Raw genomic sequence first — 26,321 nt, 5'->3', positions numbered from 1 at the left:
TTTTTTTCTGAGTTGGCATCAGAGTAGAGCCTAATATTTTCTCGTACTACCTACCTTCCCGGTCACCAATGCCCCGACACCTGCCACTAACACATCGCCACGTGGCTCGTACGCGTCCCGTCCGAGTCCCGACCATGTGTTCGGCACACGCCCGGGCATGTGCCGGAAAATCCCGGTATTAATTAGGGGATTTACTTTTATATTCTTTAAAAGGGATTAGAGCCTAAACGCAATCGTGAATTAACTTGGTAAATAATCCTTCTTAATTACGAGAGATTACTGTAGGGGTAAAAGGAGAAAAGAATCCGCCCAAGTTGCTCTCTTGGCTGTTGCTGGTTCGCGGGATTCGATCGAAATCGACCCGCCTTGTTCTTCCGAATCTTTTGATTAGGGTTCCGTGATTCGATTTCGCCCCCACCCTTTCCTCTTTTGTGGCGCTTCGTCCGGGGCCATTTCACACGGCGAGCAGCCTCCGAGAAGCATTCAGCTATTGCTTCTTTCCCATTCCTTCTCCTGGTAAACTCCCTCGCGTCTCTCGCCCCACTCGCCGTTGTGTGTTGCGCGCGTGATCGTTTGATCGCGGTTTCTAGGAGAGAATTGGTGCGATGATGCGAAGTTGTGGGGTTGGATTTGCGTTTTTTTTTCCGATAAAGGTGCGATCTTTAGCTGATTGGGTGCTACCAGGGATGGTTTGAGAACCCAATTCGCATGAACTTGCATTTGGGTGTTTTCAGTTTGTGGGTAGGCGGAATGGGTGGCTTTTTTCAACCCAGGTGATTGTGGCAGAATGAAAATGTGTTGTGGTGATTACCGTTTTATCTGGTTATGTGGATCCTGTTTCTTGGGCAATTGTCAGCTGTTTCTGCTGAATTCCGTAGATTTGCTTCGTTTTGTTATAGGATTATTGAGTAGTAAGGCGAATGTTAACTTCTGAAATCGAAGTTAAGGCTCGGTTTGATTCGATTCTTTTGGGTTTCGATATTCGCTCGTCGTGAGATAGAGCGGGGCTCTGGAAGTGCGGTTGCGAGCATGGTCGGTGCGGAAAGTGGAGATGAGGGTGCAGCACTTGCGGAGCCCCCCGATCCTGATGTTGTCGAGACTGATCCAACTTGTCGTTACATTCGGGTAATTGGTGACATGGTTTTTTCTTTATTGAGTTGCTTTCTTTCATTGGTTACAAACATAGTTTAGGTTAATCCTATTGTTGATTCATTGTGGTGCTTGCATGATATCTGGTTCTTGAGAAACCGTGCAAATGCAACAGCAATGAAGCTCTTAAGTTCTGTCCTTCATCTGTCGCTTGATTTCCCTAGTAAAGTCTATTATCTATTTTTTCATTCAGGCAAATTTGACTTTTATTATTGACTTGTAACTCGTTGTGCCTTTGTACAGTATAGGGATGTGCTTGGAAAAGGTGCTTTCAAGACAGTGTATCCATTGCCATGATGTATTTATAGCACAACCTCTGTTTTTTACTTGTTGTGTTGATGGACTATCTGCATTTGTACATGCCATATTTTCAGGTAGAGATTAGTTTTCTGATTAGGAGATGAATTTAACATCAACCAAGTGTGAATTCATTTATTTCATCAAGATTGTAATTTGTCCCTCGTAAATGCTTTGTGACGGACTTGGCGAGAGGAGTTCACTAGTGTTATTATCACTTGAAAGGTTAAACTGATGGAATGCATTGCATAAGATGATTGTTTTTATCAAGATTCTTCTTTATAGAAGTATCAATTGTAGACCTTGTTATTGGATAGGAGTGGCTGCATGCAACATTTCTTTACTACAATAGTTGGTTCTGTGGCATTCCTTAATCATATATGAAATAGTTACAAGGCATTCGATGAAGTAGATGGAATTGAAGTGGCATGGAACCAAGTTCGAATTGACGATGTGCTACAATCTCCTGATGACTTGGAACGGCTGTACTCTGAAGTGCATCTCCTGAAATCATTGAGGCATAACAATATTATTAAGTTTTATAATTCATGGATTGATGAGAAAAATAAGACAGTCAATATTATCACTGAGTTGTTCACATCAGGTAGCCTCAGACAGTAAGTTCCTTTCCTGATTTAATCTGTGTCTGAAGTTTATTTTTCCAGTTATAATGAGATTAACCATATTGTTAGTGGATGGATTTTATGATCTAGGTATCGTAAGAAACACAAGAAAGTTGACATGAAGGCTGTGAAGGGATGGGCTAGGCAGATATTAATGGGTTTGAGCTACCTTCATAGTCAGAATCCACCAGTTATCCATCGGGATCTTAAGTGTGACAACATATTCATTAATGGACACCTAGGAGAAGTTAAAATTGGAGACCTTGGTTTGGCAACTGTCATGCAGCAGACCTTTGCCAAAAGTGTAATTGGTATTTTTCTATTCTGTGTGTTTGTTTCTGTACTATAACTTCTCTGTTGTTAACTTAAATTGGTGCTTTACATCTTACTCATCACTATGTTTTAGTTCTGTTATATCTTTTCTTCCTAAGAAAGAGATCCACTGGTTATGACGAGTGGAACTCTTCAAAATCTCGTGTTCTTGCGATAGCCTTTAGTTTCTGTCTTGAAATACACAAGGGCACTGATCTGTCAGAATGCGGTGTCTACAGGAACTCCTGAATTTATGGCACCCGAGATGTATGATGAGATATATAACGAGTTAGCAGATATATACTCTTTTGGGATGTGCATGCTTGAGATGGTGACTTTCGAATATCCCTACTGTGAATGTAGGAATTCTGCTCAGATATATAAGAAGGTTTCATGTGTAAGTTATCTAATGATTTATTGAACGGTGTTTGTTTCTCTTAAGAGTCACATATAGTTATCTAGAGACCTCGCTTATATTCTTGTCTTTATAGGGTATCAAGCCTGCTAGCCTTTCTAAGGTGAAAGATCCTGAAGTAAAATTATTTATTGAGAAATGTCTACTTCCAGCATCTCAAAGATTGTCTGCAAATGAACTATTGATGGAGCCCTTCTTTCAAATGAATGGATCCGTGAAAAATCACCCTCTGTTGCTTCCTGATATAGTCATGCCTAAAATAGGAGCATTTGGGGACCGTTGTCTGGTTTCGGAAGGACCCGTGACTGCACAAAGCAGACCCTTTCCAATGGATGTTGATGATGGTGAGCTACCCATAATCAATTCTTTTGATCACTCTGGGAGCAATGGGTCATGTTCGTTGTCTGTGGAGGTACAAAGGACAAGAAGAGGCAGTTCTTTCTTGTTAAAAGGAGAAGTGAATGATGAAGACTCTGTGTCTTTAATACTCCGCATAGCTGATCAGAATGGTTGGTCTACCACTTTAGATTGCCGATATTTATCCCTGTTGCTTTAGTTGCCATTTTCTTATCGGTGATTCATATGTTCTTTGATGTGCAGGTCGTGCGAGGAATATCCATTTCTTGTTCTACCTCGACGCTGATACGGCTTGTTCAGTCTCAAGTGAAATGGTTGAGCAACTGGAGTTGGAAGATCAGAATGTCATATTTATAGCAGAGTTGATTGATTTACTTTTGATAAACTTGGTGAAGAACTGGGAACCTTGTGTACCCATCAGTCATTTGTTAAGAGTTTCTCATCAGAACGACCCCCATTTGTCAGAATGTGGACAAAGTTCCGTTGGATCTCTGGTAGATGCTCGCGAGGCAATCAATTCCCTGAGATGTAAGCCATCTGCAGTGACATCACATGCTGTTGGCCTCGAGAACCCGACTGTTTTAGAAGATCGGGGTTCTGAAATGTCTTATGTCTCTGCTACCTCTAATGAGTGGAATGATAAGTGCTCAGTGGATTCAAGTGCCGATTTGCATGCCTGTAGCAGTGGCAATAGCAAGGTTTCGAATAGTGTGGTGACCGGTTCTTATCCGACCAACGTTTCTTTTCTAATTGGTGAAGATGATGCCGAAGAGATGAGAATAGAGCTCGAGATGATCGAGCGGAAGTTCCAGGAGGCAATTAGGGAGATCACGAAAAGAAGGGACGAAGCTATCATCGAGTCAAGGAGAAGACAGTTGCAGAAGAAAGTGGAACCTCACTAACCCTCCGGGCCATCTTTCGTCCTTTGGTAGAATTCGCATTATGCAGCTTATTTACTTTCTTTCTTCTCTTCGATTGCTTTATTCTTTTCATTTCCATGTCTCAACTGTACAAAGTTTGGTTAGTAAAGAGATCCTAGGCAAGTGAGTCTGTTTCACCCTGCTGCAGCTGTTTGACTACATCTGAAGTTTTAATCAGATGAGCAGCAGCAAAAGGGTTTGGATGATTCAGTCTCTGTAGCTAAGCAAGTCCTTAGCTTGACATTGTCTCCATGTCCGAATTGTTGTTACCTTGAAAGACAAGTTCGCTAAGAATCAGTTGAAAAACCATAATCACCAGCTAATACTTGTTTGACAATAGGACTTTGTTTGTTACACGGATTGTGAATGATTTCGAAAAATGAGCACTGAAAAATGAATAAATGAATAATATTTTCATCGTCTAGACATAAAATGTTGATTTTTTATTAATTAATTATTTTAAACAATAAAAACGATCATTTTTAAGTAAATTTTTTTCAAAACAAACTAAACTTTCATACTTGTAACTTTGTTGCTTTTTTCCAGTGGCTTTTTATTTTTATTTGGGTCTTAGATTTTCCTAGTCTCTTGCTCAATAATCTTTTTTGAGAGAATCGACAATTACATCACAGTTTCTTCTTTTTTCTATTTTGCAATTCTGGGCAGGGGAAATTATTGGCTGACCCTTGCCCAGATCAAGGTGAGGGCCCAAAACCCTCGCCGGTCACGACGGCTTCACTCGGACTAGGCAAGGGTGTCACGGCCCTCGTTGGCCAACAGGCAAGAGTTGGTCGGTGACCTCGTTGACCTAGAGTAGGAAAAAAAAAAAAGAAAAGAAAATACAAAAGAATAAAAAAATACAAAAAAAACTCAAGAACTTTACAAAAATTATTTACGTTAGTGCTAGCCAATTTGCGTAGGACGATTGGCATTGACTAAATCACGACGTCAGCCATTTTCGATCAAAATTGACTGGAATGACTAAATTGGTTTATCGTTAAAAGGTTTATGACTAAATTGGCAAATCATCTAAATGTTTAGAATTAAATTGATACAATTAAAATGCTTAAGGCTAAATTGGCAAGCTCTCAAAATGTTTAGGACTAAATTTGCACAATTAAAAAGTTTAAGATTGAATTGGCCGCCGTACATTAAATTTAAATCCATATCTTCTTCATATAAGACTAGATATATGACCTCTAAGTAGTTTTCTATTACTTAAAAAAAAAATTGATACTAATTTCTTTAAGAAAAGTACATTAAAATTGATTTTGCACAATCGACACGTGAAGTGATATAGCGCATTACCATTCGGTTCTGGACGTAACCTACTTGTTTAAGTGTATACTTGTAATTACCAGCTCGGAACGCTCGTTAGCAAAATTCATTTTGTAAATTTTAACTTTATATTCTCGACATATGACTTAATTTTATTTTGGCACGCGACACCTTTTATCTCCCTATTATTTATTTATTCTATTTTGACAATATTTTTTTTGCTCTATTTTATTTCGAAAACATTTCCGCCATAAATTGGCGGCACCAGCAGGAGATTTTGGCGGGCAAAGGCCGCAGTTTTCAAACGGAATCAAACTTTGCTCTCTCTCTCTCTCTCTCTCTCTCTCTCTCTCTCTCTCTCTCTCTCCACAAAAATCAGCAGGCCAAAACCCTAGGCCGATCGCCGATCGCCGGCCGGAGCTCGCCGGAGATGGCCAGAGACGAGGCGCAGTTCAAAGCGGCGAAGCGGGCGTACCAGAGCGCGCGGGACGAGGGGAACCGCCAGGAGGAGGCGAGGTGGGCGAACGTGATCGGGGACATGCTCAAGAACCGGGGGGAGTACGTCGAGGCCCTCAAGTGGCTGCGGATCGACTACGATGTCACGACCAAGCACTTGCCGGAGAAGCACCTCCTGCCGACGTGCCAGTCCCTCGGGGAGATGTACCTGCGGCTCGAGTTCTTCGAGGACGCGCTTCTGTATCAGGTACCTTACCTCGCGACCCTCTGGTTTTTTTTTTCCCCTCGGAATCGGGATGCGGGGTTCGATTCCGGCGGCGATCGTCGGGATTTCTTTCGTGTAATTTCGGTTTGATCGCTTCGGTTTAGGTGCGGATTCTTTCGATTGCTTCTTTTTGTGAATTCGGTTTAGTTGTGTTTAGGCGAGTAGAGGGATGGTGATTGAGTCTTGGTTTTACGTATGCTTTATCGACTATTCCAGAAGAAGCATTTGGAGCTTGCTAGGGACGCTGATGATCTTGTCGAGCAGCAGAGAGCGAGTACGCAGCTTGGTCGTACGTACCATGAAATGTTTCTGAGATCTGCGGATGACCACTACTCAATTCGGAATGCTAAGAAGTATTTCAAATCTGCCATGAAGCTTGCCAAAGAACTGAAGGAGAACCCGCCAACTAATAAGAGTTCTTTCTTGAAGGAATATATTGATGCGCACAATAATATCGGTATGCTTGAAATAGATCTTGACAATTTGGTAGAGGCCCAGAAAATATTGTCTAAAGGATTAGACATATGTGACGAAGAAGAGGTTATTGAAGATGACGATGGACGTAGTAGGCTACATCATAATCTTGGAAACGTTTACACGGAATTAAGGATGTGGAATGAGGCTCGGGAGCATATTGAGAAGGACATAATAATCTGTAAGAGGATTGGGCATTGCCAAGGTGAGGCAAAGGGGTACATAAACCTTGGTGAACTGCATTACAGGGTACAAAAGTATGATGAGGCAATTCTTTGCTATCAAAAGGCGCTTGACCTGGCGGAATCTATGGAGGACGAGGATGCTTTGGTGGATCAAATTAAACAAAATATCAATACAGTGAAAGAAGCTATTAAGGTGATGGATGAGCTGAGGCTAGAAGAACAGAACTTTAAAAAGCTGTCAAGAAAGTCGGTCAGTGCTAGAGGCACCGGAAGTGAAAGGAAATGTCTTCTGCAACAGAATAAGTCCCTTGACTGTCTTATTGAGAAATCAAGTATGATCGCTGCATGGTTAAAAGTAGGTCTCCTTCTCTGTTAAGTTTTAGATGGCTTGGCTTCTCCAGCAAGTTTCAGACGTCAAATCATGCTTTATTTAATAATTATGATTATTGCTTCCCTTTTCAATTCAAAGATTGCTAATTTTTAAAACTTTCTTACTTCCTGAGATCATTCATCGTGAAATTGTATTCTTTCCTTATGTACATTACATTGGACTTTCTTTCTGTGTTGGAGACTAAGAACATTTGGCTCGAGTGTGAAGCAGCTTTATAATATTCTTTCTTGCGAAATACCGGAAAATAACCACTTCAAACATTTTTTAGCAAGCGTTTGATCATAGTTTTGCATTGTAAGGGACTTTGTCTTCTCAATAGATAACTTGAAACAGGTTGGCCATAATGCAAGGTCTATAGCCGGATACTATTGTACTGTTAATTCTTTAGAATAGAATGCATCATAACAATAACAGGGAGAGTTGTAGGTACATTTAATCCACTAATGGAACTTAATCATGATATTTGTTGTAGTCATCATAGTCGCTGAAGTTGCATCTTAGATTAAAGTTCTAGAGTTTCAGGGACGAAAATGGTCACCGGTACAATAATTGAATTAGTTTGTTGATGGCTTGTAAGTTGCACAAGTAGTTGCATATAAAAAAAGATACGAGAGGAGATCTAGGCCATCCAAGACAAAAACTGAACTCCAAGAATGGCCACCATGGATCTACTAAAGGCCACCTTTGAAAAAGAAACCTCACATTCTCTCTTTGCAGATTTTTGGACACATCCCACCCCAACCAATAAAAGAAAAAAAAATGAAACTATCACTGATACTGATATAGAATGATGATACTTGTAACTAAACTTGCCACTTGCAAACTTCCGGTTTCAGATGTCCATAACACAATCATTATTGATGTATAAAAGTAGTGACAAAGGAGTGATTCTTCTATAAGCTTCTCTGAATGATCAATATGAATCTTCTTGAAAGTTTAAAGCTGCATATGGAGATATTTCATTCTAGATGATTAAGTGGTGTCCTTAGATTGATTGAGTCATTTCCAGATTCTCTAGAATAATTAAACTATTTCCAAATACTTTATTTTGGTGTAGTCTTATGTTGGTTTGTTTTCTGTGATTTATTTCAGCATCTTGAGTTTGCTAAACGCAAGAAAAGAATTGCAAGTGAACTTTGCGACAAGGAAAAGCTGAGTGATTCATACCTTGTTATCGGAGAATCATACCAGAAGCTCCGAAAATTCAATGAAGCCCTGAAATGGTACAACAAGAGTTGGGAGATTTATAAGTCCATTGGCAACATGGAGGTTAGTTAGGTTGTTCTTCTCTGAATTTTAATCCTTTAATAATTTTCTTTTCTAATTATGCTCCATAAGTATTAGAAATGAGGATTCGCTATTCAAGGTCATAACTTGATTCAAGGTTCGAAAAGTCAAGCTATTGGAAGATTATGCAAGTACTAAATTGTTGTGATAAATTTGTGTAAGTTCAAGATTAATTAAATTGTTACTCATAAAAATATTTTTGGCATCATCTTCACTTGAGTTATGATGTTTCGTAATAATGTCAACTGAATAATTTGTAACAAAATGGCTCATTTCCTTTCTGTTTGTGTGTTTAACGGACAAATGTAGCAATTTTATGTCCAGAATCGTAGGATGTAGTTGAACTTATCTTTATAATTGCTCAAGAAACTACTTAAATTGTACTATTATAAAAAAACGAAAGCAGTCTTGTTTGATGAATTTTTTGAGTGAAATTCTGTGTTATGTTCTGTCAATAACTCTACAAAGCGGTTTGTCTTAATCAAACCAATTGATAAAATTTAAGAATTTCCAATTGGAACCCACTAATCTATATTTAGTAGCCTTATCTTTCAATCTTTTACGAACTCACTAAATCATATTGGGACAATTTCTTTCCACCTTAACTTCCGAAAACCAATAACAGTTCCTCTTGGAAAAACCATCTTTTAGCCACTTTTTTAACCAACTCCTCCAAATGAACTGTATACATGGCTATAGCATGAAATTTTAACTTTGGTACTTTACCAAATCGTCATTTCACTATTCATAGTTTTGAAAACTTTATTCATGATTTTTATTCCGATTTGATAACCACGCAGCTACTTTAACATTTATTTCCATGTAGGAGTTCGTAACTCTATCCGAGAATCTTCTATAGCTAATCTAAAGATTCTAAGGTTGATAATCTTTCATTGTCCTAAGGCTTATACATTGGTCAAATTCTTGATATTTATGGTGAGAGCATTTTAGGATATGTTTCATTTAATGGTTTATTGACGCTTACTCAAGGTCTGTGTCATTCCAGGGGCAAGCTCTAGTTAAAATTAATATTGGTGATGTTTTGGACTGTGACGGAAATTGGGCAGGTGCATTGGATTCTTTTGAAGAGGGGTACAGGTGATTGCCCTTCTTTATGTTAAATCTTTTCAGTCGTTTCTTCTATTAAGGGTAGCATGAGAGGCTACTCCAGTATCAGATATAATATATGTATTTGAGTTGTCAACTATTAGGAATTTTCTACGACATTACTTTGATATGTTCAAACTATCTAGAACTAATTTGACATGCGTTTGATGTATGACTGCATGCGCATAGCAAAACTGGTCCCGTGTGTGGTAGGAGTATGCAAACGATTATTGCTCCAACAACAATTACTGCTAGGAAGATCAAAAGGTGCATGAACCTGCCTGTATGTCGAATGAATGTCTGTGCTTCACGTGCATTATGCATCCATTATTAATCTTCATTGCTATCTTTGAAATGCTTTGCTTTAAGTTGAACTCATGCGTTTACAAACCTGATATTTCTCAAATCCTTGAAGATTGAGTATTGTCACCCTCTACCCAGAGTTATCCTCGTTACTTTTAACATAAATGCTTGTAATTTTTTTTCCAAATATGTGTTGCAGAATTGCTGTGGAAGCTAACCTCCTCTCAGTACAGCTTTCTGCCCTAGAGAACATGCACTATAGCCACATGATCAGATTTGACAATGTTGAAGAGGCAAGGTGAATGTTCTGTTTTAGAAAGTGGAACAGTAGAGTAATTTATGGAACCAAAAAGTGAACTCCAGGAATTACAGTCTAATAAGTGAAACTCCAATATCCCGGATTAACTAGGTTGCACCACAATTGAATCCACCTGATTGTACGTAAATGAGGACTCATTCTTCTGTGCAGGAGGTTGCAGCTTCTAATTGACAAGTTGAAGCAATCAGAAAGCAAAGAGCTTGAAGCACAAAAAATGGCAGGAGATTGCTGCCCTGAAACAGACACAGAAGGCGATGATTATTTGTCAAATAGTAGGTCCAGCACTTGCAGTTCTCCACTTACATCTAATTCTTATAAGAGAAAACTTCACAACACTGTGGAAGAGCTAAATGATGATGCCCCTTTGATATCCCTCCTCCATTCAAAGAAAGTTTCACCAAAGTTCAGAACAGCTGCTCCTGTAGAGAAGTGTGGTAATCCCGTGAAGCACATGATGGCAACATCCAAAAGTTCATCAAAATCATCTGGCGAGGTGCGGAAAGCTGTTGGTCGTAAACGCATTCGGTTAGTCCTTTCTGATGATGAAGGAGAAATGCACACTCAGGCAGGGGCCTCAATGGCTGGGCCACATTCTATGGATAGGGCAGCTACTTCTGGTGGAAGTGAGTATTACTTTGCTTGATTTTAGCTCCCCCACCTGTGATATCTTTATTGTATCTGAACTGTATACCTGAATGGAGTAGGGAATGAAGCAACAGCAGCAGCAGCTCAGGGATGTCGTGTAAGTTTGTCTTTGGACCAAACATGGAATATTTGTCTCTCTAAGCCCATGATGGGTTTTCTCTATTTCTTTATTCAAGTTTTGTTTTTCCTTTGCCAGGATGCACCCGCAGTTAGTTCGGAATGTACTAACAGTTTTCGGAATCTCGTTAATGTAGAAGAGAGCACATGTTCTTATAAAACCAGGAGTTCTATTATAGTAACATCTGAAAATGGAAAAGAAGACAGATCCTTGAGCATTAAGGATGTTTTTCCAGACTATTTTGTGGCAGAGAGCTCAAAATGTGACTTTGATGTCTCCAATAACCTATCACACACTGTTCATTTGGATTTCCCTGCTTGCACTGACAAATCCAAAGTAAGAGTCAGTTTGCTTCAAGTGCATTTAGATTTTATGTTACTATAATGTGGCCATGGTCATTTTAACTTCATTTCGGATTTCAATATAGCTGTTCTTTTTCGATTGTTAAAACTGTCCTTCATTCTGTGCTGCTGATGCTAACTCAAACCAAATGTATCTGCATTTAGATCAAATCAAAAAATCAATTGGAATCTAGTGAAAATTGTGTCATCTGCTGGTATCGAAATTCTTGATTAAGACTGAAAAGAGATTATCCTTTCGGAATTTAATTATCTTTTTTGGCCAACCTGTTATACATTGTGATTATTGCAGCAATTCGTATCGTTCAAAATCGACAATGAACTTATCCATGTAGAGGCTGAGAGCTTTGGGTCTGATGATGAATTCGACATCGACTCTGTGAAGGCTGAATTGGCATGCCTGTACTACTTTCATCTTTCTAAAGAAAAGAGATCAAAGGGTTAGTCAATTAAACATCTACTGCTTATGGTCTTGCAATCAATCTATCGGACAAGAACCCACTTTCAAATTCTTTCTGATGCATCATTTCAGCTTCGATTAGTTGCAATGTTTTGGCATCTCTCTCTCTCTCTCTCTCTCTCTCTCTCTCTCTCTCTCTCTCTCTCTCTCAGACACACACATGCAGAGGCAAGCACACTTCACGATTGCAATTTTCTGATGCTCGTGTCTAATACAGGTCTCTTGCCAATCATCCAACAAATGATTATTGAGGGAAAAGCCCTCCCATGCTTAGAAACTGTTAGCAGCTTGAGGGATCATTTGGGAAAGGGAGTAGTTGAAGTACTTGTTAATGGTATGTGCCAGAACATTTTATATACGCATGATGTAAAAATTTGTCTTTTGTGTCATGGATATTGTCATCCCGGGCTACCTCATAATAAGAAAACATCCTGTGGTTTATGAGTACATGAATCATCAACATGAACTGCAGCACCTGTGGACACTTAAAGAATTTTTTAATCAGAAACACTTTTTTGGTAGCCACATCAGCATTGCCTGAAATGAATCACGTCATTTTCTCACACAAGTTTCCATATTCAAATGCAAAAGTTGGTTGAAATGCATTTCCCTTGTGAATTGTGATTGGTCGGTTACGCTGCACTAGCCATGTGAGTGACACATCAAATGCTTTTCATTGGATCAGAGTATATGTTGGTGTTGTTATAAAAGTCAATTTTACAAATTTGTATTTAATACTAAAATGTCACCTTACAGGTTGGGTACAGAAGCCCTTGATGAAGCTGTATGTTGAATGCTGTGAGGACTTATCCGAACAACCAAATATGAAGTTGCTCAAAAGGTTATACGACTTGGAGGTAGGTTACCTTTCTGTTGTTTTGCTACTACTTTCATCCTTTTGGAGTATCTTAACTTTTTCTGAATTCGTGAGTTTATTGACGAAAAGCTACGATACTTCCTGTTTAATAGGTCTCAGAAGATGAAGTTATCGTGTCAGAATGTGAACTTCAAGATGTATCTGTGACTCCACTTTTGAATGCATTGCGCGTGCACGGAACAATTGCAATGCTTAACCTTTCTCATAATCTCCTAGGTAATCATCTGGTATCTAGTTTCAACCAGAGCTTTTCCTCGACTCTTGTGGTTTGTAGCTGCTATCAATTCTCCTTAATAATTTTTCCAAATAAAAGACAGCATATAGATTTATAAAAGCTGCCACAACTTTGATTTTTCCAGGAAATGGAACCATGGAGAAACTTCAACAAGTACTCCAATCTTCGGGTCAGAGCTATGGAGACTTGAGTCTGGATCTTCATTGCAACCGGTTTGGTCCAACGGCATTGTTTCAGGTTCATATTGTATAATAACAGTCCAGCAAACATTTACTTCCCCCGTTTACCTTTTCGTTTCACCTTGTATTTGGGAGAAATTAAAAGTACTTTGATGTGGGAATTTAGATGTTTAACTACTATTGAGAAAGATGTTGAACTCAAAAAATGGCTAGTGGAATGGCTGGTGGATCTAAAGTATTGTGACAACGTTTCATTGGTGTCTATAAACTGCGTGCCTATTTGATAGCCTTGAATGAGCTTATTCAGTTTACATGTGCAGATCTGTGAATGTCCTGTGCTGTTTGAACGACTGGTGGTACTTAATATATCCGGCAATCGCCTCACTGATGCCTGTGGATCTTACATTTCCACAATTCTGAAAAATTGTAGGGGTAAGGCCTGTCTGCTGTAGCGTTTAAACAAAGACACACGGCATGCCCAAGCACACAAACGTCAACGCCTACATGAGAATGTGTGTGCACACTGAGCCACCCACCCACACGCACATGCGTCTATTTAATTAACTGAACATTAATTACTTTCTTTTCATGGATTGTTCATTCTGTAGCGCTGTATAGCTTGAATGTAGAGCGCTGTTCAATTACATCTAGAACAATTAATAAGGTCGCTGAAGCACTGGAAGCTGGATCTATGCTTGCACAACTTTATATAGGTACTTAAGAGTTTTTTTTTTAAACCATTATTGAGCATTATGTATGTAATGGAACATTAACTCCTTTTTCAAATCAATAGGACATAATGACTTGATATCAGGAAATGCTATTATCTGTCTGCTTTCCAAGCTTGCCACACTGGAAAGGTACTTTAAGACTATAAACCTTACCATCCTTTCTTCTCACAGGTTGGAAATGATATTCAACTTTTCATCTGATTTTAGCGACTTTATTTTTTGGATAGATTTTCTGAACTAAGTCTGAGTGGCTTGAAGCTTAGCAAAACTGTAGTCGACAGCCTATGTCAGATATCTAAAAGGTTGTCTCTCTCGGGAATAATGCTTGGAGGTACCAATATTGGAACTGTGAGTACTTTCTTCAAGTTATCAGTGCATCATTCACACGTATGGCTCTTTGGCATTTTGTGCATCTTTATATTGACGTGCTTGTTTGGGTTCCAGGATGGAGCACTACAGTTGAGTGAATCACTTCCCTTTGAGAATCAAGAGCTTGTGAAGTTGGACTTGTCATTTTGCGGATTGACATCCAAGTACTTTTCAAGACAAACCATTGATACTCTGGTTTGTGGAATTGTGGAGCTGAACCTTGGAGGGAATTTGATCAAGCAGGAGGTATATTGTTTACTTCCCGATTATTGTAAATGGCACTATGATATGACCATTCTCCATTATATGAAAATCTTGAAAGCAGTTTGTTCGAAATTCTGTCTGCTTACTATAATGAAGCTTCCATGTCAGCAACGTGTAGATGCTCCAACCCACACTACTGAAGATTTTATTGTCTTCACCAATTATAATTTTGAGTGCCATAACTATACAAGTTAACAAGAGATGTTTGTATCTACCAAACGATAGGATATTTCGGAATGTTAGCTATGTATTTCTAATTTAATCTATTGGCATTGTTGATGAGCTTATTGTGTATGTGAAAGCTTGTCTAATATTTTATATGAGCCACTAGTTGAAGCAGCTTAACAAAATCTTTTAGTGATTTGGTGACATGCTCTTATATGCTTCGTTTCTGGTTCAGTATCACTGTTGTTCTTATATTTCAGGTGGGAGTTGGCTTAGATTGTGGCTAAGCTAATAAATTGATCGTCTTGCCACTTCTTTAAGTTATCTGCGTATGTTATTGATGTGTGCATTTTCAACAAGATAAGACTACAGGTTCGCTGTATGAGCTCTCTCAGTATACATTCCTGAAAATAATGGACTTGAAATTAGATTATACTCTGTTGGTATTTCCTTTGCCCATTTTAATTAAATTTGTTTCTCTCTAAAACATTACCTTTTAATGCACCTGAAATGAGCTTATGCTGGAGTGCTCATGAAAACAGGGAATTAGTGCATTAGCGTCAGTACTTGTGCATCCTCAATGCGGCATTAAAGTTTTGATCTTAAATAAGTGTCAGCTTGAGCTTTCCGGGGTTGTCGAAATAATACAGGCACTAGCAGGTTGGATAGCCAAAACCCTCTCTTACAATATTAGTTTCTTACAAAAATTTTAGCTGATGCATCTGCCATTTGAGTCTGATAACAGAAAACGACTCCCTGAAGGAACTCAATCTTGCTGGTAATGCCAATGAGGAGGAAATAAAATCAAATTCGCAAATGGGGCCAAGTCTTATTCATCCTGCATCTTCTCTCGAGTGCTCTGCTGCAAAGGAAATAGATCCAGCACAGAATGGGCCATGTACCCTGAACCGTGAGTGCAATCAGCTTGAAGTTGCTGACAGTGAAGATGGTCAGACTGGGATAGAACCTGATGCATCTGGGGTCAATCAAAGCTGTGCTAGTTCGTGGGAGAGAATCGGTGCAGCAGAGAGCCCGTTTGTTGAAAAGCTTTCCATGGCCATTGGGATGGCAAAGCAGCTGGAGTCATTGGATCTGAGCAATAACAGATTCAGCATGAATGCTGCCGAATCGTTTTATGCTGCTTGGTTGAGTTCCAGAGGTTCCTTGGCCCATAGGCATATTAATAAATGGACGGTCCATCTCTCTTGTCAGGCGAACAAATGCTGTCGATGGAGACCTTGCTGCAAGAGGGAATAAAGTTCATAGCAATGGAACTTACGATTCCCAAAGTAAGTACCGGATTCCTAGCTGACCACACAATCATGACCTCAGTACTTGGAAGCCGCAATGCTGATATTTGAGCTTTTTCCAAACCCGTTGATAGTGAGGGGACTCACTAGTTAGCTTATTTGGTTCACATTCAAGCAGTGGAATAGGTATATAAGCATCTAATTGTGTTCTAAATTCAGTATCTCTAAAAATCGAATTTGTATATTTGGCTGTCATCATTGTTCTTGCGTCAAAGGATGAACAGATTAGCACCGGACAAGCAGTGCTGCCCGCGAGTTGAATCTTGCTAGCAAATGGAAACAGAGAAAAAGAAAAGGAAAAAAAAAAGCCAACAAGAACGAGCGAAGTTGAAGTTGTCGAGTCTATTTGTTGAGATACTAATTCCGAATCAGGATGTTTGTACTGTGTATATATACACAACTGGAGATAAACAAAATTTGCTAATGCTAAATTATTGTGTTATATCAGGTCTTATTTTGCTCTATTACCTTCCTCTGTTACATTGCCCAAGCCTGATAGGCCCTTCATGGAGTACTATCATCATTATAAGTTGAGCACTGACTTCTTACTGACCCAAATTGGCCATTTCATCTGAAGCTATTATGTATAGTAAGATCAAATACTAACTGCAGTTGCAAAATTTTGAGATGACAAGACCAGGGTAACTCCAATGCACCGAAATTTTATATGGGAAAATGACCTTTTCGTCCAAGGATGGGTGCATTTGGTTCAGCTTTGCCAAATTGCTTTGGGGGCTTAAAGGCACTTGGGCAAATGCAAATGGAGTTTGTCAAGATTTTTGGAGAGTTTTGGGGAAATGCAATTGCATTTAAGCCTTTGGTCCAAGGCAAGTCCGAAAGTGCTTTGATCTTTGAGCATTTCCATAATGCAAATGGAATGCAAATGGAGTTTTTTTTTCTTCCAATTTTGCCCTTGCTATACTTTCATAATTACGGAAATGTCATTGAAAACCTTAACATTGCCGGCGAGGTCTTAGCCACTGGTGAGTTGCTACCAACCTCGCCTGAGGTTGCTAGACCCCAGGCAACGCCAACTAAGGTTGTGCAACCTTAGGCGAGGCTGGCTGGCGATTGAGTTTCGCCAAAAAGGTTTGTGATTTTTTTTTTGTAAAAGAACTAGAAAGATTCTTTATATATTGTAGTTTTTCTTAATGACATTTGAGTTAAAGTTGCTGTTAGGATTCGAGTACAATTACAATGAAATAGAGAGTAAAAGTGAGAATAAGAAATCGAGACACAAAGTTTTTATTCTGATTTACCCTTAAATTAAGGTTACATCCAACAAAGGATTCCACTATAATTAACACATCGTACCTCTCGTTCACATCCATCAATTACAAGAGAAAAAAATTATACATATACAATAGCAATTCATGGGCCCAAGTCCAAATTACTAATAAAATAGGAACGAGACCCCGTGCTTTCCTGTCAATAGAAAGTATGAACCGTACCCCAACAAATAAACATACTTTACAAACACTATTTACATTTTGGAAAACCCTTATACTTAAAGTACTTTGCATTTTCTCAAAGGTTTTTTTTTCCAAAATTGAACCAAACGCACTCGAAACATCTGTCGTTTTGTTCTTCTCTGGAGTCCTTTTATGAAGAAATTTCCATTTTCCTCTTCTTCGTTTAGAAGATTTGAATTGGATCTTCTTGAAGTACGGTTTCTTCTAGCTAGAACAAGAACAAGAAGGATATTTGCCGAAACACTTGGGATGCGCATGATAATTATTCTATTTTTCTATTTTTTTGTTATTCAGTTCTCGAAACAGGTTTGGAATAGAAATTCGTTTGGTAACGCAATTTCATTTTTTTTTATTTCTTGAACAAATTTTGATTTCAGAAATAGATTTGGAACACAAATGTGAAGTAAAAATTTTATACTATTTTATTTCTGGAACAGAAATGATAAAATGAAAACTCTTTTCATTGTTCGCCCAAGCTACTAGTCGGTTTCCCACTTGCTGCCCGCCTCCCACTGTCAGCCGCATTCCATTGCCGTCCACCCCCGCTTGCTATTCGCCTCCCACCGCCTACCATTTGCCTCTCGGCATTGTCTACCATCCTTCGCCGCTCATCGTTTGCGGTTTGCGATCCATCGCCGTTGCTCATCGTCTGCCCGCCGCCCTCTGATGTCCTTCGTCGCCCGCCATTGGTCACCCTCGACGCCGAGCGCCTCTTGCTGCAACCCATCGCTCACACACTGGCTGCCCAAGAGAGAGAAATTTTGTGTCGTTATCAAATGAATTTCTACTTCGAGAACAGAAATTTGTGTCTTTATCAAATGCATATTTTTGCTCAAAAACTCGTATAGAGAATAGAAATAGAAATAGCCAGAAATTGATTTCTGAAATAAATTGGTTATCATTTACGCCCTTAATTTCTAGGCCGGGCTTTTTGAGAGCTTTATCAAATTCTCTGTTGTCGTATAAGTAACTCTTGTTTACCTTTCTTCTCAAGCAAGTTTCTTCTATGGCAATATGGAATGCTTACTAGATTTCTCGCCAAAAATGTACTATCGGCCTTGAATTAGTACATTAACATATCATGTTTGATTAGATCTACTGTAAGACAATTGACCACGTTTAATCAATCGACTTCTCATTACACTGGATTACTGATGCCTCATCCGTCATTTCTAATGCAAGCTCAAATGTCACCTCCAGCTTTTCATACTAATTGGGTTGATATCCTTTATCTTTGACGTAATGAAGGTGTCAAAAGTAATTATAAATGTCTTAGGTCTTTGAAAGCTCATGATTGACATCTTATAATAAAAAACAATTTCATTTAATTTAAATGGGGTTTGCTCATTATGTTTACAATCAAAATTGGTTGGCCCACCACAACAAATTGCGTGAGAAAATCAATGATTGTACTTTCTGTAGCTTTAATAACATGGAGATTTAAGTGGTTCCTAAGTACCTGCTTTCAACTTTCAAGGATCGAATGAGTGCTCTTCCTTTTGCATGGTCTGAAAAATCATCACCAGTAATTTTCTTCATAGACCCGTTTTGCATTAGGGTCTTTTTGTTTGAATAAAATCTATTTTTGAAAAATTATTATTTAATTTTAGATGACAGAAAACTAATCGATTTATGGAGATCTTTTTCATATACCGAAAACAAGAAATTTAGATCGGAGAAAAACGACTTTTCCTTTTGATAAATAAAACATCATTTTCCTTAAATCGCTAAACAAGTAAAATGGAAAATGTAATTGATTAAATCTTGACGCAAGACCATAGTAGCTTGTCCGTACACACAATAATTTTTCGTCCTTGTCTTTGCTGCAAACTTCTTCTTGTTTTTTTATAAAATTTTGAAAACAAATTGACTTATGCTTCGTAAAGTTTGGATAAAAATGAGGGGTAACGACGAAAGCTCCTTTTGTGGCTGACAGCTTGAGCTCAATTGACAATACAAAAAGTTCACATTCTATACAGGCTATACAGCAGGAAGTCAACTTTTTTGTCTTTCCTGATATATAATATCACAGCTGTTGAACACGGATGCTTCAGAGGCGTTCATCGGTCACTACAATAAATATAGAGTACAAAGTATGATATAATGCGATTAATGTTGGAAAAATACTCTAAAAATACCTATTTCCCTTTGAATAATGCTAGTGAAACAATAAGTGGTTTACAAAATGAGGCCATAAACTTATTATTGGCTCTCGTAAATTCAACCCCAAGTGTTTAAAGTTTCGTTTTTTTTTCCGCAAAAATAAATGATTTAGAAAATATCTTTCTAAAAATGTTTGCTTAATAAAATCAATAGACGAATAATATTTTTATCATCTACGAAAAACATTTAAATATAAATTGTTAGCAAGATTGAAAATACGTATCATCGACTAATCATTTCAATTGATACAAACGATCGCTTTTAGAAAAAGAATTTCCAAATCATCTACTAAATATTTGCTTAAAATGCAACTTTTTTTTTCTATGCAACTTCCAATATAAATCTTTATATCTTTAACGTTGATTTTCATATCGCGAACATGTCTGTACATAACTAGGGTTGCCATCAGGGTTTTGGAAGATTGATCAGCAAGTGACAGATTTTGATGAAGTTGTCCTGTCGTCACCGAGTCGACATGGATTTCAGCAACCTACGACACAGTTGACAGTCCCTCCTCACTCTGCACTGTCTCTCTAGGTGGCCCTTTCTATGCGTGGTTAGCCTCAAGGCCTTCCAGCGAATTTGACAGTGATATCAATCCATTCGCATCACCCTTTCAAATGTCAACATTCTTTAATGTACCGAATAATAATATTTCTCACGCAAAATATCGACAGCGTGTTAGATTTTCCGATGCACAGAGGAATCCGGGACTGTTGGATTTCTTGATTGAACCTTCTTAAAAAGTTTGAGAGTTAACTGCTGAAAAAAAATAATTCAGAACCTAGGAATTGCAATTAAAAGTTCGTGATTTTGAGGACTTTCGCATATGATGCGCACCCCGTTCGAAAATCTCATAAGAGCTTCCCCGTAAACTCGACACCACATTGTCATGTGACGGTACATAAGTTAAATTTGCGATACATAGATTAAATTTAAGTTATTTGCGATACCTTTATAAGTTAAAATTGTTTTTGAAAATGAAACCTTGTGATTGTTGAACTAAATTGATATTGGAAAAGGCAAGAATAGTATTTGCCCGCGTAATGAGCGGCCACATATGGCTTTTTCTCAATTGATACAAAAGTAGCACGCTTTTTGTTTAATTTCCGAACTCTAATTATAGGCTTCGTTTGTTTCGCGAAAGATGAACGATTTTAAAAAATATTTTCTTGAAAATAATCGTTTGTATCGCTTAAAAAATAAACAAATAAAAAATATTTTATATTGTTCACGAAAATTTTTAAACAAATATTGATTCGATAATGCTTTTTTTTTTTCATTAACTCACTATTTCAAGCGATTATTTTTAAATCATTCATTTTGGCGAAACAAGCGGATCCTAAGGCCTTTTCAAAGTCGCAGGGACCTAATTGAAAGTCTTGAAACCATAGTGACCTGACTGAAAATACTGTTTTAGTTAAATGGCTGTTCACAAATTTTGATCTTGTAGGTGAGATTTGAGATAACCCATCGTCGATGCATCACCTAGCAAATTTTAGGCTATTTGATTATAGCTAAGCTCACTTATATCTCTCTATTTTGGAGCTTAATATATCCACACATCACATACAAGTAAAAGGCAATTACAATGCTGTGGAGCCAACAATCATGAAGCTCCTTTTCTTTTGTACATGTATATATAATCAAATCTCAAAACCTCAGTTTCAACATATTTCGAATCCAATGCAAGCTTCAATCATGTCCTGAGACTTTGGATCCACTAAATCGTGTTGATGCGAAATCATTTGGAAATTGTTCACCTTTTTTAAACTTTAATTCTACAAAGAAATGGATTTTCAATTCTATTAAACTTTATCCATCATCTTTATGGTTGTGGATAACAAGAACAAGGAACCGTGTCTGCATGGAGACAGCAAGAAATGTCCAGAAAGCGAAGAAACCCAAACGCAGAAGCTAAGGCTTAAGAAGATTTTGGACATCTAAATCTTTTCATCTTTGATTTTCTTCTTCAAACGAAGCAAGAGAACAAGCAGCTGAATCTTCATGTATAAAGTAAGCGATCGTAAAGTACATGAATCAACATATCCCCCTAACCCATGTTCTTCAATCTCCAAAAAGATTTTGCCCAACCACTCCATGTACATAGTAACAACCCAACCTTTAGCAAAATGGCAAAAGAGGAAAAAAAAGGTCCAAAAGAGGAAAGACTAAGAGGCACAACTTTGATAATATGATCCATCACCTTCTTGTCAAAACTTTCTCTCTGACGAAATCTTCATGGTGATGATGATGAAGTCCAGCTTTGCGAGCCAATGTCATTGTGCTTCCTTGAAGGACCAGAGGCTGGTATTGGGAAGTGTCTGGGCAAGAACCCCGAGAAGTGGCCGAGCCCATTATCATGAGACTGCTTTGGCTTGACCTTGAACACATGGTGGGTGCTTCTTGATCCATGACAATGCGCAACAAAGAGAATGAACAAGTACAGAGACAACCAAAGCAGTAACTTTAGAGCTCGTCTAAACACACCCATGTTTCACTTCTGTGTACTTTGTGCTGGCTTGGCTTTGTCTGGGTAGATTGGAGGGCACGAGGTGGTGAGAAAACCAGAGAGAAGCATGGGGCAGATTTGATCAAATACAGAGGACTATTGGTTCATGAGATTTTGTCAAATGTGCATGTGTGAACCAGCTCTGTCTAGTGCCTAACTAGATAAGCTACCAAAGTCAGGATTGAGGGAAGAGGGGGGAGGGGTACCAAATGGGGTAGAAGCAAAAAAGTAGAAAAAGGAAGAAGCTTTTGGATGGGTCTAATTGGTTGAAGAGTGATCTCGCGAGAGAAGGGACGTACACCAAAAGAAATTTTTTTCTCTGTCGAAATGACAGAAAAAGGCCAGAAAGTCTATGATACAATGCTTGCGTGACTTGATGCGTCATTGCGATCTGTCTCGTCGACTAATCTTACCTTTTTGTGTGCTCCAAAATACAATACATTAAATCTTCTTATGGATACTAGACACATCGAAATATATACACAATGATATAAAAGTTTCGCGATAGTTTCTTTTAGCGACATCATATATATTATGTTATTGAGTACGGCGTACACACTAGAGGTGATCGGTTCCCGGTCCGGTCCGGGTCCAAGGTGGAACCGGGAACCGCGGACCAGACCGGTTGGTTCTAGGACCGAGAACCGGTCACTTAGAGTTTTTTTTTTTTGGTTAAACATTTAAGGTTTTGTTCACATTTTACTAATTTTTGTCAATGAATTTATGTCAATGAAGTTCACTTAGGGTTTAATTCACATTTTACTAATTTTTATTAATGAATTTATGATAATGAAGTTCATTTAGAATTTAGTTCACATTTTATTAATTTTTTTAAAGAAAAAAAAACAAAAATATATATTAAATAGTCGGTCCGGTCCGGTACGGTTCCCCCTTGGAACCGGACCGCCCGGAAACCGGTTTCGCTTTTAGGAACTTGGAACCGGACTGATAGTCCCGAGAACCGGACTAAACTTGTCGGTCCGGTCCGGTCCGGTTCCGGTTTGGGCGGTCCAAGTTGCTCACCCTTAGTACACACGGATAATATAAGATATACTATAACTAACATACAGAAGCAACATGTACGAAATTATGCGTAGACTATAAGTGAAATTTTAGATAAGTGAATCATATCAATAACTAACAGAATCTACCTCATCAGTAAGCATACTGATTTCATAGACACAAAAAGTATTCGGCAATATTCTTTTTTCTCGATAAGTAACGTAAGAAGACTTCTTCTTTTCCCTGGAAAGGGGAGATAGAAAGAAAGATCACGTGGGCAAAGCCAGTGAAGGAAAAGAGAGAAAAGGAAAGGAGGTTGACGTTGTGTCATATCTTTATTTTGTGTAGGGTTAGGTGAGTGCTTGGTCCCACTTCACATTGATGGCACGGGAAGACTTGAGGAACTGGGAAAAACTGTAGTTTCCGACCCCCCTCGGTACAGGAAAACGCCTGTCCCAGGATTGATTTGATCACTTCTTGTTTTCTCCCACTTGCTTTTCTTTTTCTGGTCAGCCATAAACCAAATTAAAGGTCACTGCAACTCATCCATTCTCTCTCTCTCTCTCTGGTAATGTGTTGACGTGACCACTTTGAGGATTCACATATTTTCTGCCTTTTAAGTCTTGCATTTTCAAGTCGGTAACTTTTTAGTGGGGCCTTGATTGTAGCATTTGACTTTTTTTACTTTCTTTAACTTGGTCAAAACATTAAAAAAAAATCTCACAGTTTTTCTTCTTTTGTTTTTCGTTTGGTTTGTCAGATGAGTAAATATTAATGTTTGATCTTAACCTTCATTATTTTAGAACGATTTCATTTTCAATCATTGAATAGGATATTTGAAAATTGAATTTTGTCGATCATTCATTTATTTGCAAGAGCAATTTTATGTTCGACATGCGGGGGTGAGACAAAGACTACTTCTAGGGACCTGAGCAATTTATAAACGTGCATGTGACATCTATTAATAGAACCTGACATGATTTTCCATTTCACGTGTCAGAAGATTAAAACTTGGAGGACATTGATCGCAAACGATTTTTCTCATTGGCAAATTTAGAAATTGTGACATTTTTTTAAAATATTTGAAAAACCAATTTGCTTTCTAAACAAATAAAAATTGCTAATTATTATGCTACGAGCTTAGTAATTAGTAATTTTTTATCTTATGGACGTGAGGAATTAGCATGTCAATAAGCTAATCGGTAAGATTAAGATTGAATGAAAATTACTAATGTGAACATCCGCAAAAAGAAGCCTGCTATACATAATGTACGTCTACTACTTGATTTTTATATACAGTGATTTCGTAATATCTCTTCATATCCCAATTATATGTTGTTATTTTAAGTTCCTTTTGTTTTTCTTTTGGTAAATAAGCAAAAATGGTTGAGTTTTGCTGAAGACTAACCTGACTTGAAAATTCTTATGACTTCCTCTCCTTTTTAAGTTTTTAAGGGTTCTCAAAATGATGAAGGCTATACGCGTCTTTTTCTTCATTTATTTATTTCCTCAACTGCTTGTGGGAGTACTTTAAACCTCCATCCTTTTTATGTTGCTAAAAATTTCAACTTGAATTGTACAGTTGAAACACAATCAACCAAATGTCTCTATTAATTTGTTTTTCCCCTAAAAAAATTCGTTATCTCAATTTAGGTTTGAAATTTTAAGTTTTTTTGCAAAGCATCGATTAAACAATTGGGTTATGCTACCTTAAACTATAACAGATAGAAATAGGGATATAGAAAATAGATAATAGAGAAGATATAAGAATTGCATATTTTAATTCTCGAATTGTATGTTTATTACAACTAGTGATGACTTATACACACACCTAGAAATAATTTCAAATAATAAATATTGACAACCGAATTGGTAACCCACCGATGGAGATAATGTTTGAATCAATTTTAGATTGCTTATCATGCGGATATTTTGATTGTGCTCCGATTTTGGAGCGAGCTAAAAATAACGTTTGAATCAATCTCGGATTGCTTATCATGCTAATATTTTGATTGTGCTCTAGTTCTGGTGCGAGCTAGAGATAATGTCTGATTTTAGTGGGAGCTGGAGTAGCTGATAGTGGACTAGGCCAACATCCCCCTGCAAGCTGACGGGGCATAACAAACTGTCAGCTTGGATTTTAAGAGATGAAACTGAGTAGATGACAAGCCTTTAGTAAGAATTTCTATAGGCTGATCAGTGGAAGAGATAAATTGAAGAGAGAGTTGTCCTTGAGTGAGATGCTCACTAATGAAGTGATAATCAATCTCCACGTGTGTTTGTACAAGCATGAAAAATTGGATTTGTCGTAAGGTAATTGGCAAAAAGGTTGTCACACTAGAGCGTGGGTGAATGAGGTGGTAGAGCATGGAGATTACGAAGAAAACACTCAATCCACATAACTTTAACAGTTGTGTTGGCAAGGCATTTGTATTCAGCCTCAATAATGGAGCATGCCATAATTTATTGTTTGTGTGAACACCAAGAGATAAGATAATGTCCAAGAAAAACATAATATCCACCAACATAGCGACGATCATCCCGATCACTAAGTATTGGCCAGATATTGAAGATTGTATTTCATACCCAACCAATGCGTAGTGGTAGGAGCATGAAGAAACTAACAAGTAGTATTCACTAAGTATGCAATGTCAGGCTTAGTTAGAGTTAAGCATTGGAGGGCACCCATAGGAGAGGATCGGGTAAGGGCTCCCCTTGATGAATGGACACCGGTTCATCGATGGTACATGAAGTGGAAACATCATGAGCATCATACATCTTTGCACAATCCAGAATCTCATGAGTGAACTTGGCTTGATATAGATGAAATCCGTGGGAGGTAGATTATACCTCAACACCCAAAAAATAGTAAATAGGTCCGAGATCCTTGATGGAAAATTCACCATGTAGAGAATGCAAAAGAGCTAGAAGTGGAGCATTTTGAGAGCCAGTAAGGATTATGTTGTCCGCATAAACTAATAAGAAGATGCTATAGGATGTTGAATGATGATTGAACAAGAACGAGTCAGCAATTGAGATAAAAAAACCAATATTGGTGAGATAAGAGCTAAGTTGTTGATACCAACCACAAGGAGCTTGCTTCAGACCATAAAGAGAGCGTCAGAGATGGCAGATATGATGAGGCCGTCGGCTTTCAATAAAGCCCTCAGTTTGGACCATAGACATCTCCTCATATAAATATCCATGGAGAAAGGCATCGAAGACATGAAGCTATCAAATAGACCATCCTCAAGAGTAAGCGAGTGCAAAAATAGTACGGATGGCAACTGGTTTAGCCAATGGGTTAAATGTCTCGCTATAG

At 38.1% G+C, this 26,321-nt stretch overlaps 2 protein-coding genes across 9 annotated transcripts; both read left to right on the top strand.

Annotated features, from left to right (window-relative positions):
• Window positions 1–320: 320 nt before the first annotated feature.
• Window positions 321–4,410, top strand: LOC115688776 (probable serine/threonine-protein kinase WNK7). 5 transcript variants are annotated; one of them, XM_056312576.1, is made up of 8 exons: window positions 321–516; window positions 900–1,125; window positions 1,393–1,430; window positions 1,836–2,063; window positions 2,160–2,380; window positions 2,621–2,778; window positions 2,873–3,305; window positions 3,397–4,410. In XM_056312576.1, the coding sequence occupies exons 2-8, from the start codon at window positions 1,030–1,032 to the stop codon at window positions 4,053–4,055; spliced, it is 1,833 nt and encodes a 610-aa protein (XP_056168551.1). In that variant the 5' UTR covers window positions 321–516; window positions 900–1,029; the 3' UTR covers window positions 4,056–4,410. The 5 variants fall into 5 exon arrangements, with proteins under 5 accessions (XP_056168551.1, XP_030470563.1, XP_056168552.1 ...); XM_030614703.2 differs by having other exon boundaries at window positions 322–516; window positions 1,001–1,125; XM_056312577.1 differs by lacking the exons at window positions 321–516; window positions 900–1,125; window positions 1,393–1,430 and having other exon boundaries at window positions 1,912–2,050.
• Window positions 4,411–5,707: 1,297 nt separating this feature from the next.
• Window positions 5,708–16,301, top strand: LOC115688827 (protein TONSOKU). Of its 4 annotated transcripts, none has more exons than XM_030614747.2 (20): window positions 5,708–6,054; window positions 6,289–7,086; window positions 8,215–8,391; window positions 9,416–9,507; window positions 10,019–10,117; window positions 10,289–10,761; window positions 10,843–10,880; window positions 10,980–11,237; window positions 11,553–11,700; window positions 11,938–12,054; window positions 12,477–12,577; window positions 12,690–12,813; window positions 12,957–13,069; window positions 13,332–13,443; window positions 13,620–13,724; window positions 13,805–13,871; window positions 13,970–14,090; window positions 14,187–14,357; window positions 15,083–15,200; window positions 15,286–16,301. In XM_030614747.2, the coding sequence occupies exons 1-20, from the start codon at window positions 5,782–5,784 to the stop codon at window positions 15,795–15,797; spliced, it is 4,017 nt and encodes a 1,338-aa protein (XP_030470607.2). In that variant the 5' UTR covers window positions 5,708–5,781; the 3' UTR covers window positions 15,798–16,301. The 4 variants fall into 4 exon arrangements, with proteins under 4 accessions (XP_030470607.2, XP_056168051.1, XP_056168053.1 ...); XM_056312076.1 differs by having other exon boundaries at window positions 10,840–10,880; XM_056312078.1 differs by lacking the exon at window positions 10,980–11,237.
• Window positions 16,302–26,321: the final 10,020 nt, after the last annotated feature.

Source organism: Syzygium oleosum, unplaced genomic scaffold (genome assembly GCF_021117445.2).
Source record: "Syzygium oleosum isolate NSW1041296 unplaced genomic scaffold, Sole_v2.1 Sole_v2.06, whole genome shotgun sequence".
In the NCBI taxonomy this organism is placed as follows: Eukaryota; Viridiplantae; Streptophyta; class Magnoliopsida; order Myrtales; family Myrtaceae; genus Syzygium; species Syzygium oleosum.
Note: the sequence above shows the minus strand (reverse complement) of the source record. Positions and strands in the feature narration are given on the sequence as shown.

Bases quoted from the DNA above. Each gene is read 5' to 3' on its own strand.
- LOC115688776 (XM_056312576.1), top strand. From the start codon at position 1,030: ATGGTCGGTGCGGAAAGTGGAGATGAGGGTGCAGCACTTGCGGAGCCC. The intron at 1,431-1,835 runs GTATCCATTGCC...TATATGAAATAG, and splicing joins AAAGGTGCTTTCAAGACAGT to TTACAAGGCATTCGATGAAG. The intron at 2,064-2,159 runs GTAAGTTCCTTT...TTTATGATCTAG, and splicing joins ACATCAGGTAGCCTCAGACA to GTATCGTAAGAAACACAAGA.
- LOC115688827 (XM_056312076.1), top strand. From the start codon at position 5,782: ATGGCCAGAGACGAGGCGCAGTTCAAAGCGGCGAAGCGGGCGTACCAG. The intron at 12,578-12,689 runs GTAGGTTACCTT...CCTGTTTAATAG, and splicing joins AAAGGTTATACGACTTGGAG to GTCTCAGAAGATGAAGTTAT. The intron at 12,814-12,956 runs GTAATCATCTGG...TGATTTTTCCAG, and splicing joins CCTTTCTCATAATCTCCTAG to GAAATGGAACCATGGAGAAA.